Source organism: Ovis canadensis, chromosome 2, assembly GCF_042477335.2.
Source record: "Ovis canadensis isolate MfBH-ARS-UI-01 breed Bighorn chromosome 2, ARS-UI_OviCan_v2, whole genome shotgun sequence".
Lineage (NCBI taxonomy): Eukaryota > Metazoa > Chordata > Mammalia > Artiodactyla > Bovidae > Ovis > Ovis canadensis.
Window position 1 is genome coordinate 59,978,896 of NC_091246.1, and position 12,517 is coordinate 59,991,412.

A 12,517-nucleotide genomic window follows, 5' to 3' on the forward strand; every position below is an offset into this window, starting at 1 on the left:
AAACCATTAGCCAGACTCAATAAGAAAAAAGAGAGAGAAGAATCAAATGAACAAAAGTAGAAAAACAAAGAAAAGGTTACAACAGACAAATGCTCTTGCACTGTTGGTGGGAATGTAAATGGATACAGCCACTATGGAAGACAGTATGGAGATTCCTTAAAAAACTAGGAAAAAAATCACCATATGACCCAGCAATTCCACTCCTACGCACATACCCTGAGGAAACCAAAACTGAAAAAGACACATGCGTTCCACTGTTCATTGCAGCACTATTTACAATAGCTAGAACATGGAAGCAACCTAGATGTCCATTGACAGATAAAAGGATAAAAAAGTTGTGGTACATTTTCATAAGCGTTTTATTTTATAAGAGTACCAGGAGTCAGACAGTTAACTTGAAAAGATATCTTTGAAGAAACAAATTTTAATCAGTTATGAAGAGGAAGAAGGCCAAGAGGATACTAGAAAATAAAATACAAACGGGAAGCATGTCAGAGCACATGACTGACGGTTCAAATAAGCCATAGGGAGAAAAGCAAGTAGCACATCTCAGAAAACTAAGTCTAGATAGGAGAAAAAATGAAAATAAACTGAAACAACACAACAAACAATTGGTACAAAGTCTTAACCGCCTAAAAGCAGTGTGGAATTGACATGGAAAGAAAGTCAGAGTAAAGTCTTCACTGAGAAGTATTTAGATAAAATCAACTTCTCAGTGTGACTGTTCCCATAAATACACACAACAATGAGGAACAGATGGAAAAAATGAAAAGAGAGTTTAAAAGCTGGTGCAATAATAATCTAAATTAGGCTCTCCAAGACGAAAGAAAAGTATTTTATAGAATAAGGTTGGAGAGTATGTAGCTACTTTCCTAAAGTGATACACACTAAATATAAAACAGTTTACAATTACGCTGACAAATAAATAGAAAACTCACAGTAGTGATTTTTCCTTTTCTCTTGACTGGAAGAAATGGGCATGCTCTCACTTGGAGATCTTTAATGGCAGCAGTCATTGTATCATTTTCAAAGTCACCTAGCCAATATATTTCACACTGTGTTGTAATGACTAAGGCAGGAGCATCATTTCTTGTCATATCAGCGACAAACACAATTTCAGGATTTTTAATAGTGATATTCATTTCCCACTTTTCTGATTGCTGTTTAGGTACTAAAATAAAAACACAGACAATGTCTTAAAATAGCTGTAAATCTTTTTTATATTATGAAAAATTATTTATAGGAAAATGATATCTCCATTTGAAGTAAAAAGCAAAATAAAAATACTTAGATCCCAAAAGAATTTACTGCAATTCTCCTACTGTAAGATTTAAAGAACTCATAGCCATTAGAATATTTTAAAATGTGAGGGGGAATCTCTACTATTTAATGGCAGAGCTAAAAATAAACCTAGTTTCTAACTCTTAGCTTGACACTCTTTCTACTACACTACAAGGAATGAAATATATAAAAGATAACAGAAAATTATAAATGTAGCAAGAATAAAAGAACTTTAGGGACTTCTCTGTGGGGTCCAGTAGGTAAGACTCTACACTTTCCCTGCAGGGAGCCTGAGTTCAATCCCTGCTTGAGTGGCCTGGCCAGAAAGCAAAAATAAGCATATAAATAAAAGACAAGTTTAAGTTAAAATACTATCTTTAATTATGAAAAGGAGTCATTGTATCATTATTGTCTCCTTCCAAGAAAATCTTTCAAATTATTGTCTTCAAAGAAGTATAATTACTTATTTTAACATTGGTCTCATAATTGTTGAACCCAGTATCTATCTACTTGTACCTTGAAAAATACAGAAACTATCTTATCAGAAAACACATTTAAATTTTCCTCTTACCTCTGAAAAATAAAGATTTCTAACTTACTGATCCACTTAACCTCATCATCTAGAAGGATAATCAAGCTAAGTGTTATTATAGCACTTCAGTAACAGATATGGAATATTTTAGCCAGTAACTAACCTTCTTCTTTAGCAGACCATGTTTGAACATTGGTTTCTACAGCAGTGCCTGTAGTGTAGGCCTCAAGAAAGACATTTGCAACTGTCAGCAGAAATTCCACACTTGCACAAATATACATTTCTTGAAGGACTATATCAGCCACCCAACCATCTCGGATTGTCCTATACCTTACATCCATCATGTCCTTTTTGTCAAACCCAACTGTCAGTCCTATCATTCTGAAAAACACAATCACAATTCCTGTGAGTGTCCTGCACATAATCAAATATACCAATAAAACTCAAAGGTCTCTCATTGCTTTCACCGACAGCAAGCCAATGTTTTGAAGTCATTTCCCTTAGTAAGATAAGAGAAATAATAAATTTACAGACTTCAGGAGCACAACTGTTTCATAATATAGGAAGTATATCCTTAAGAAATTATCAGAATTTTGAAATCTCAGCATATTTTTTCCACAAATTTTCATATATTACCCATTACGATTGTATGGATTAATGATTCAGGTAATAGAGATTAATTTAAAACCAATTTAATTACACTGATTATTTCTATTTAACTCTTGTTTTCTATTCAACCATTCAGCAAAAATAGCACATAAACAGGGCATTTAAAATGTTGACTGAGAACTATGGAATCAATTGCATTAAAGCTTTGAAGATTTCAGGATACATGCAGAAAATGCAATTTTGAGAGCAAGTTCTGTAAAATATACCAACCATTGCTCAATAAAAATTTAAAACACTATTACCTAGGAGTTGCCTTCTTGATATGGGGCCTTTTATCATCTAAAATACAGTTTTTTAATGAGAAGGAAGAAAATGTTGAGTCATCTGTACACACTTTTAAAGTGCTTATAATATTCTCCAACTTAAATTCAGCAAGTATCAGAGAAGGATCACGAATATCTGTAAAGGAAGTCTGAGAAAAAAGAAATCAATACAAATTTTACACAAAAATTTAAAATATATTTTAAGATATGAAATACCACATTCTCTATTTCCAAGAGCTCATAATGAAAGGCATATATTAACTTTAAAATATCATTTTTCATATCAAAGGCTATATGTAAGAAAACTCATTTTAAAAGGCAAATAGTTAAATATTAACGTGAAAAGTGCAACAATTTTTCTCAAAGGAACAGATACAACAAAACACAGGAAACAGCAAAAATATAGTTTTTCTTCTTCAGCTTACCTGTTTAGGACCTGGACTGTACAGTACCATGGTGAGATAATCAGTTCTGAAACTCATATTTAGTGTTGTCTTAACTTGAGAAGCATGTGCATGTACTTCTACCACAGCAGCTGTCACTACAGTTGTTCCTTGGAAAAATTAGTTAGTGGATAAAAGAAAAAGATCAGGAATGGTAGAACTCATTACAATAGAATTAAAGTAAATTTAACGTAATTATTAAATAAATGGGTATAACATAATATTTTTCAAAAAATTCAAAAAGATTAAAAAATTCAGATGTTGAACTCACTTAACTCCAGGGTTAGCATTCTTTACATAATAATCTGGGAGTATAAAATAAACTCCTGGTTTACTTTTAATAAACTCTTGGTTTAATTTTTGTGAAATGAGAATAAAAGAACTAACCCCTGGGTCTGTTTTGGCAATTCAGGAAAATAGCATGTGTAAAATGCAGACCAGAGTAACTGGCATACGTGTTTTGTATTTAAATTTTACTTCAAAAAAACTAAAACCAAACAAGATGCTTTAGATGACATTTTTTAAATGTTCCACTAACCAAAAGGATCCAAAATTCAATCTTTCCTACATTTCATATTTTGGAGCAAGGTATTATATACACATGGTACATATTAAATGGATTCTGAGACCTAGTAATCCTTCTCTTGGCTGTATTGCTCTGTCAGTGATTACTAGTTGAACAGGAATGTGATCGTGGACATTCTTGCTCTGTTCCTATTTTAGATGGAAAACTTTCCACTTCACCATTAAATATGCCTTTTAGATATTTCTAGTTTTTATCACAAATAGGTGACTTATCAAATGCTTTTCCTGCATCTATTCAGGAGATATAATTTTTTCTCCTTTTTCTCTTAATTTGGTATTACCTTAATTGATTTTTGAGGGTTAAATGAACTCTGCATTTCAGTATAAGTCTAAGTCAAATGACAAATCCTCTATGCTTATTGCTGGATTTAGTATGCTATGCTGTTAAGAATTTTTATTCCTGTGTTCATTAGGGATATTAGGTGCAATATTCTTTCCTCAAAGTTGTTTTTTATTTTTTATTTGGATTTTTGGTATCAGGCTAATGCTTGCTTTATAAAATGACTAAGGAAGTATTCCCTCCTCCTCTATTTTCCAAAAGGTTTAACACTGGTATCTTACTTTAATGTTTAACAAAATTCACCACTGAAGTTCAACTCTTTTAATAGATGCAGAACTACTCATCTTATTTCTATTTCATCCTATGTCAGTTTTGGTGACTTTTTCCAAAAATTTTTACATCTCATGTAAGTTGTAGAGTTTATTATCACAAAATTATTTATATATAATTTCTACACAGTAGAAAGTAAAAATGCCTTTCTCAGCATGACTGACTACATAGAAAACCCTAAGAAGTCTCCAACAAATTACTAGAATTAAGAAATCAATTTAGCATTTTTAACAAGATATAGGGTTACTATGCAAATATCAATTGTATCAGTAATAACTGAGAAATATACTTTTAAAAATATTTGCGGTAGCATAAAAAAACATACTTAGGAAGAAGTTCAACACAATTACGCAAGACTGCTACACTGAAAAATCTCAGTATTGAGGCTGAAAAATCTCAGTATTTTAAACGAAGAGACTAATGTGTGCTCAATCACTCAGTAATATCCAACTCTTTTTGACTCTCTGGATTGTAGCCTGCCGGGCTTTTCTCTGTCCATGGAATTTCCCAGGCAAGAATAACTGGAGTGGGTTGCCATTTCCTTCTCTGGGGGATCTTCCAGACACAGGGATCAAATCCACATCTCCTGCATTGCAGGTGGATTCTTTACCTGCTAGGCATCATTTACTTCCTCTGTTGCTGCAACACAACACATGCATCTCTCAAGGAAAAAAAAAACAAAAACAAAAACAGTATCTTTTCACACATTCTAAAAATGGCTCAAAATCATGCAAAACTTAGTTTACTTCACTTCTGCAACAGAATGTACTATATATATTTCTCCCTTCTTTGGAACAGAAAACATGTCTTCCTCTCCCATATTACTTAATGTGGCAGAGTTAATACCTCATTCTACATGTTACATAGAATTTATGTCATTTTTCTTAAGACATTTGTCCTTTTTTTCTTAAAGCATTCTAAATTGCTTTTTAAATGAAAACCAAGCACTTTCTAGCCCAGTAACAGATAATTTGGGGATTCCTTTTTAATGTTCTCTGTATTTGAATCCCATGTTTTCCCCTTTCCTGGATTCCCCTTATTTGCTTTGCTAGAATATATTTTCAAACTACCAGCATACCTCAGACACTGCAAGTTTGGTGCCAGACTACTACAATAAAATGAATACCACAACAAAGCAAGTCACACAAACTGGTTTTCCAGTGCATATAAAATGTTATGTTTATACTATATTATAGTCTACAATAATGCAATAGCATTATGTTTTTAAAATATATATACCTTAATTAAAAACTAATTTTGTTAGAAAAGTGGCACCCAGATAGACTTTCTTGACTCAGGGTTGCCACAAACCTTTAATTTGTAAAAAATGCAATGTCTGAGAAACACAATAAAAATGAAGTGCAATAAAATGAGCTGTACCTGAATGGGTATAAAGAAAGTAAACTTAGAGTCACTGGAAATCTAAAAATTGTTTTCACATTTGGATGACTGTTTGACCACATATGGAATCCTAACTTCAAAATTATCTTCCTTAAAAATATATTTTCCAATATTACCCCACTGTCTTTTATCCTCCATCAATCCCATCCCATCCAGTTTCATTCATGATGAATCTGATTCCACTCACTTTTTTTTCCTAAGCCCTAACAGGCAGCCTAGTATTCTTCAATATTACTTCTGTTGTTCTGACATTTCACGAAAATGTGTTTGCATGGAGAGTATTCAATCAGCTGGAAGCTGGGTAGATTCTTTATATCCAAGAATTTGTTTCAATATTTACTTAGTTTTATAGAGTTCTCTTTTAAGAACTCTTTCGTATCTTAGGAAGACAGAAGGTAGTGATGGTAGCATGCAGTTCTTATACTCTTAGATTTCTGTTTTTATGAATTAGTTAGTTTTCTGTTCACACTCTCTTTTTCTTTCTTCCAATTATTTTTGTCTCATTAGAGAAACACTACTCTGTTTATCTTGTCTGCTTTTATGCTTGGGTTCTTATGATTTTCTTTATATCTGACCATTAATATTTAACTATAAAGTACTGGGTTGGTTATTCCAGCTAGTAAGAATGATGATTCCTATAATGTTATAAATAAATGTAAGGTTGTTTCTGGGACTTCCCTGGTGGCTCAGATGGTAAAGCGTCTGTCTACAATGTGGGAGACCTGGGTTCGAGCCCTGGTTTGGGAAGATCCCCTGGAGAAGGAAATGGCAATCCACTCCAGTACTGCTGCCTGGAAAATCCCATGGACAGAGGAGCCTGGCAGGCTGCAGTCTATGAGGTCGCAAAGAGTCGGACACGACTGAGCGACTTCACTTCACTTCACTTCAAGGTTGTTTCTTTGCTGGGATTCTGACTGGAAAAGCTGTGCAATATGTCAGGCCTTGGGAAGTGGGGATCTTGTAAACTAGTAGATTTCAGTTTGAGGTAGGGAGACTTGGGGTTCCCCCAAAATACCAGAATGAGGAGAATTTACTCTAGTGAAGTAAAATCATCTAGTAGTTCTAATTAACCCAATTTCTTTATGTGCTGGTATTGAACTTAGACCCTAGTTAGGTTTCTACATAATAAATTAAATCCAACATTGGATGCAGCCTTCTACTGAGTTACGATTCCCTCTGCTCTATTTTATCCATGTATCCTCTAAATATTTGCTGGAGTCCATCACTAATGAACATCCTCTTTTGAGACTGCTAGTATTTTGATACTTCTAATATTAATATGAAATATTCCATTGGAACATATGCTTCACTAGGAACAAGGGAGAAGAGAAAGGATGAGGAGAAAACTTGAAAACTGAAAAATAGGAACTTAAGGGGAGTTAGGATAACAAGAAAAAAATTTGATTCAAAGAAAAAAAATAAACAGAATGACTACTAACAGATAAATCAGAACTACTTGAGTAAGATTAGCTAGATAGAAAAGGTTTATAAATCTTATTTTACCCAAACGTACAATTAGGGAGAATGAAAGGAAGGACAGAAGGAAGGAAGAGGGGGACTAATTTAAGGTTAAGACATACCTGCTGGATGGTGTGAAGCAGTAGTAGCACCACTAGTAATGCTGGACTGATCTTTTGTTACTTCATGTGAAGCACTATCACCTTCATACCATATGTTGCCATATAATGTTTTAAAAATGGTCGTTATATCTTCTTGACTAAGAATGAACTGTTAAAAAATTAAGATTTGACCATTTCAACATTACTACTTCATGTAGCGAAAAATTTTTATACAAGAAAAACTTTCATTTCAAACCCCTGCAAAACCAACTTTTAACACATTAGATAATTCTATTAACTGAATGTTTCATTTTCTAAATGACCACGTATTCTTTAGTACCCTGTGAAATACAGAACTAAATTAAATGCTAGTATCAATATCAGAAGCTATGAATGATAAACTTCGTTATGAATGCAGCAATTAGCCTACTAGTTTTAAGCCTTTAAAAGGAACTTTCATCTTAAAGTATCCATGTAGCTACTCTGTATTTCTTTTGGTTAGTAAGCCCCTCAATTGACAAATATGAAATAATACAAAATAATAAATCCAGAACACTTCGTTTAACACCATACACAAAAATGAATTCAAAATGGATCAAAGACTTAAACATAAGCCCAGAAACTATAAAGCTCTTAGACGAAAACACAGGCAGTACACACTTCAGCATACATAACAGCAAGATTTTCTTTGTCCCACCTCCTACAGTAATGGAAATAAACAAAAATAAACAAATGGGACTTAAATAAACTTAAAGTCTTTTGCACAGCAAAGGAAACAATCATCAAGATTAAAAGATAACCCTCAAAATGGGAGAAAATAATAGCAAACAAAACTGACAAAGGATTAACCTCCAGAATATACAAGCAGCTCACACAGGTCAACATCAGGAAAACAAAAAACCCAGTCAAAAAATGGGTAGATGAACTAAACAGACATTTCTCCATAGAAGACATTCAAATGGCTAATAATCATACAGAAAGATGCTCAACATCACTCATTTATTAGAGATATGCAAGTCAAAACTGCAATGAGATATCACTTAACACTGGTCAGAATAGTCCTCATCAAAAAAATCTACCAACAATAAGTGTTTGACAGGGTGTGGAGAAAAGGGAATCCTCTTGCACTGCTGGTGGGAATGTAAATTGATACAGCCACTATGGAGAACAGTATGGAGATTCCTTAAAAAGCTAGGAACAGAACTATCTCATAACCCAACAATCCCACTACTGGGCATACACCCTGAGAAAACCATAAGTGAAAGCTACCGTCATAAAGATAGTATGTTACTGGCACAAAAACAGAAATATAGACCAATGGAACAAGATAGAAAGCCCAGAAATAAACCCATGCACCTATGGGTATCTTATTTTTGACAAAGGAGGAAAGAATATAAAAGGGGGCAAAGACAGACTCTTCAATAAATGGTGCTGGAAAAACTGGACAGCTACATGTAAAAAAATGAAATTAGAACACTTCCTAACTCCACACACAAAGATAAACTCAAAATGGATTAAAGACTTAAACCTAAGACCAGAAATTATAAAACTCTTAGAGCAAAATATAGACAGAACACTCAATGACATAAATCAAAGCAAGATCCTCTATGATCCACCCACTGCTGCTGCTGCTGCTGCTAAGTCGCTTCAGTCGTGTCCGCTCTGTGCGACCCCATAGACGGCAGCCCACCAGGCTCCCCCATCCCTGGGATTCTCCAGGCAAGAACACTGGAGTGGGCTGCCATTTCCTTCTCCAATGCATTAAAGTGAAAAGTGAAAGTAAAGTGGCTCAGTCGTGCCGACTCTTAGCGACCCCATGGACTGCAGCCTACCAGGCTCCTTCGTCCATGGGATTTTCCAGGCAAGAGTACTGGAGTGGGTTGCCATTGCCTTCTCCAATCCACCCACTAGAGTAATGGAAATAAAAACAAATGTAAACAAGTGGGACCTGATTAAACTTAAAAGCTTATACACAGCAAAGGAAACTATAAGCAAAGTAAAAAATAACCCTCAGAATGGGAGAAAATAAAAGCAAATGAAACTGACAAAGGATTAGCTTTCAAAATATGCAAGCAGCTCATACAACTCAATGCTAGAAAAACAAATAACCCAATCAAAAAGTGGCAGAAAGACCTAAACAGACTTTTCCCCAAGGAAGACATACAGACGGCTAACTAACACATGAAAAGATGCTAACATCACACATTATTAGAGAAATAAAAATAAAAACTACAATGAGGTATCACCTCACACGGGTCAGAGAGCCATCATCAAAAATCTACAAACAATAACTGCTGGAGAGGGTTTGGAGAAAAGGGAACACTCTTGCACTGTAAATGAATACAGTCACTAGGGAAGACAGTATAGAGATTCCTTTAAAAAACTAGGAATAAAATCACCATATGACCGAGAAATCCCACTCCTAGGCACATACCCCGAGGAAACCAAAATTGAAAAAGACACATGTATTCCACAATAGCTAGAACATGGACAACCTAGATATCCATCGACAGATGAACGGATAAAGAAGTTGTGGTACATATACACAATAGAATATTACTCAGCCATAGAAAAGAACACATTTGAGTCAGTTCTAATGAGGTGGATGAACCTAGAACCTATTATACAGAGTGAAGTAAGTCAGAAAGAGAACGATAAATATCATATTCTAACACACTTTTACGGAATGTAGAAAAACGATATTTAACAATTTATTTTCCAAGGCAAACCATTCAATATCATGGTAATCCAGGTCGATGTTAAGACCAAGAACGCTGAAGAAGCAAAGTTGAACAGTTCTATGAAGACCTACAAGACCTTCTAGAATGAACATATAAAAAAGATGTCCTTTTCATTATAGGGGACTGGATGCAAAAGTAGGAAGTCAAGAAACACCTGGAGTAACAGGCAAATTTGGCCTTGGAGTACAGAATGAAACAGGGCAAAGGCTAACAGAGTTTTGCCAAGAGAATGCACTGGTCATAGCAAACACCCTCTTCCAACAACACAAGAGAAGACTCTACACATGGACATCACCAGATGGCCAACACTGAAATCAGATTCATTATATTCTTTGTAGCCAAAGATGAAGAAGCTCTATACAGTCAGCAAAAACAAGACGGGGAACCGAATGTGGCTCAGATCATGAACTCCTTATTGCCAAATTCAGACTTAAATTGAAGGAAGTGGGGAAAACCACAAGACCATTCAGGTATGACCTAAATCAAATCCCTTATGATTATACAGTGGAAGTGAGAAATAGATTTAAGGGCCTAGATCTGATAGATAGAGTGCCTGATGAACTATGGAATGAGGTTCGTGACACTGTACAGGAGACAGGGATCAAGACCATCCCCAAGAAAAAGAAATGCAAAAAAGCAAAATGGCTGTCTGAAGAGGCCTTACAAATAGCTGTGAAAAGAAGAGAAGCAAGAAGCAAAGGAGAAAAGGAAAGATATACCCATCTAAATGCAGAGTTCCAAAGAATAGCAAGGAGAGATAAGAAAGCCTTTCTTAGTGATCAATGAAAAGAAATGGAGGAAAACAGAATGGGAAAGACCAGAGATCTCTTTAAGAAAATTAGAGATACCAGAGGAACATTTCATGCAAAGATGGGCTTGATAAAGGACAGAAACGGTATGGACCTGACAGAAGCAGAAGATATTAAGAAGAGGCGGCAAGAATACACAGAAGAACTGTACAAAAAAGATCTTCACAACCCAGACAATCACGATGGTGTGATCACTCACCTAGAGCCAGACATCCTGGAATGTGAAGTCAAGTGGGCCGGAGGAAGCATCACTACGAACAAAGCTAGTGGAGGTGATGGAATTCCAATTGAGCTATTTCAAATTCTAAAAGATGATGCCGTGAAAGTGCTGCACTCAATATGCCAGCAAATTTGGAAAACTCAGCAGAGGCCACAGGACTTGAAAAGGTCAGTTTTCATTCCAATCCCAAAGAAAGGCAATGCCAAAGAATGCTCAAACTACCACACAATTGTACTCATCTCACACGCTAGTAAAGCAATGCTCAAAATTCTCCAAGCCAGGCTTCAGCAATATGTGAACCGTGGTTCAAGCTGGTTTTAGAAAAGGCAGAGGGACCAGAGAACAAATTACCAACATCCACTGGATCATCAAAAAATCAAGAGAGTTCCAGAAAAACATCTATTTCTCCTTTATTGACTATGCCAAAGCCTTTGACTCTGTGGATCACAGTAAATTGTGGAAAATTCTGAAAGAGACAGGAAGACCAGACCACCTGACCTGTCTCTTGAGAAACCTGTATGCAGGTCAGGAAGCAACGGTTAGAACTGGACATGGAACAACAGACTGGTTCCAGATAGGAAAAGGAGTACATCAAGGCTATATTATCACCCTGCTTATTTAACTTATATGTAGAGTGCATTGTGAGAAATGCTTGGCTGGAGGAAGCACAGGCTGGAATCAAGATTCCCTAGAGAAATATCAATAAGCACAGGTATACAGATGACACCACCCTTATGGCAGAAAGCGGAGAACTAAAGAGCCTCTTGATGAAAGTGAAAGAGGAGAGTGAAAAAGTTGGCTTAAAGCTCAACATTTGGAAAACCAAGATCAGGGCATCTGGTCCCATCACTTCACTGGAAATAGATGGGGAAACTGTGGCTGACTTTGTTTTTCTGGGCTCCAAAATCACTGCGGATGGTGAGTACAGCCATGAAATTAAAAGACGCTTACTCCTTGGAAGGAAAGTTATGACCAACCTAGACAGCATACTCAAAAGCAGAGACATTACTTTGCCAACAAAGGTCCGTCTAGTCAAGGCTATGGTTTTTCCAGTGGTCTAGTCAAGGCTAGAGAAGGCAACGGCCACCCACTCCAGTACGCTTGCCTGGAAAATCCCACGGATGGAGGAGCCTGGTAGGCTGCAGTCCATGGGGTCACCAAGAGTCAGACATGACTGAGCGACTTCACTTTCAATTTTCCCTTTCATGCATTGGAGAAGGAAATGGCAACCCACTCCAGTGTTCTTGCCTGGAGAATCCCAGGGACGGGGGAGCCTGGTGGGCTGCCGTCTATGGGGTCACACAGAGTCGGACACAACTGAAGTGACGTAGCAGCAGTCAAAGCTATGGTTTTTCCAGTGGTCATGTATGGATGTGAGAGGTGTACTATAAAGAAAGCTGAGCA

The 12,517-nt window shown here is 35.9% G+C and overlaps 1 protein-coding gene across 3 annotated transcripts in view; it reads right to left on the reverse strand.

Moving 5' to 3' along the window:
• VPS13A (vacuolar protein sorting 13 homolog A) overlaps window positions 1-12,517 on the reverse strand; it is a 272,036-nt gene that overhangs the window by 108,844 nt on the left and 150,675 nt on the right. For all 3 annotated transcript variants that reach the window (XM_069576302.1, XM_069576303.1, XM_069576304.1), the window contains exons 35-39: window positions 7,365-7,512; window positions 3,171-3,298; window positions 2,725-2,894; window positions 1,977-2,194; window positions 939-1,171 (exon numbers count right to left, since the gene is read on the reverse strand). In XM_069576302.1, coding sequence (XP_069432403.1) covers window positions 939-1,171; window positions 1,977-2,194; window positions 2,725-2,894; window positions 3,171-3,298; window positions 7,365-7,512 — 897 coding nt within the window. The remainder of the gene's footprint in view (window positions 1-938; window positions 1,172-1,976; window positions 2,195-2,724; window positions 2,895-3,170; window positions 3,299-7,364; window positions 7,513-12,517) is intronic.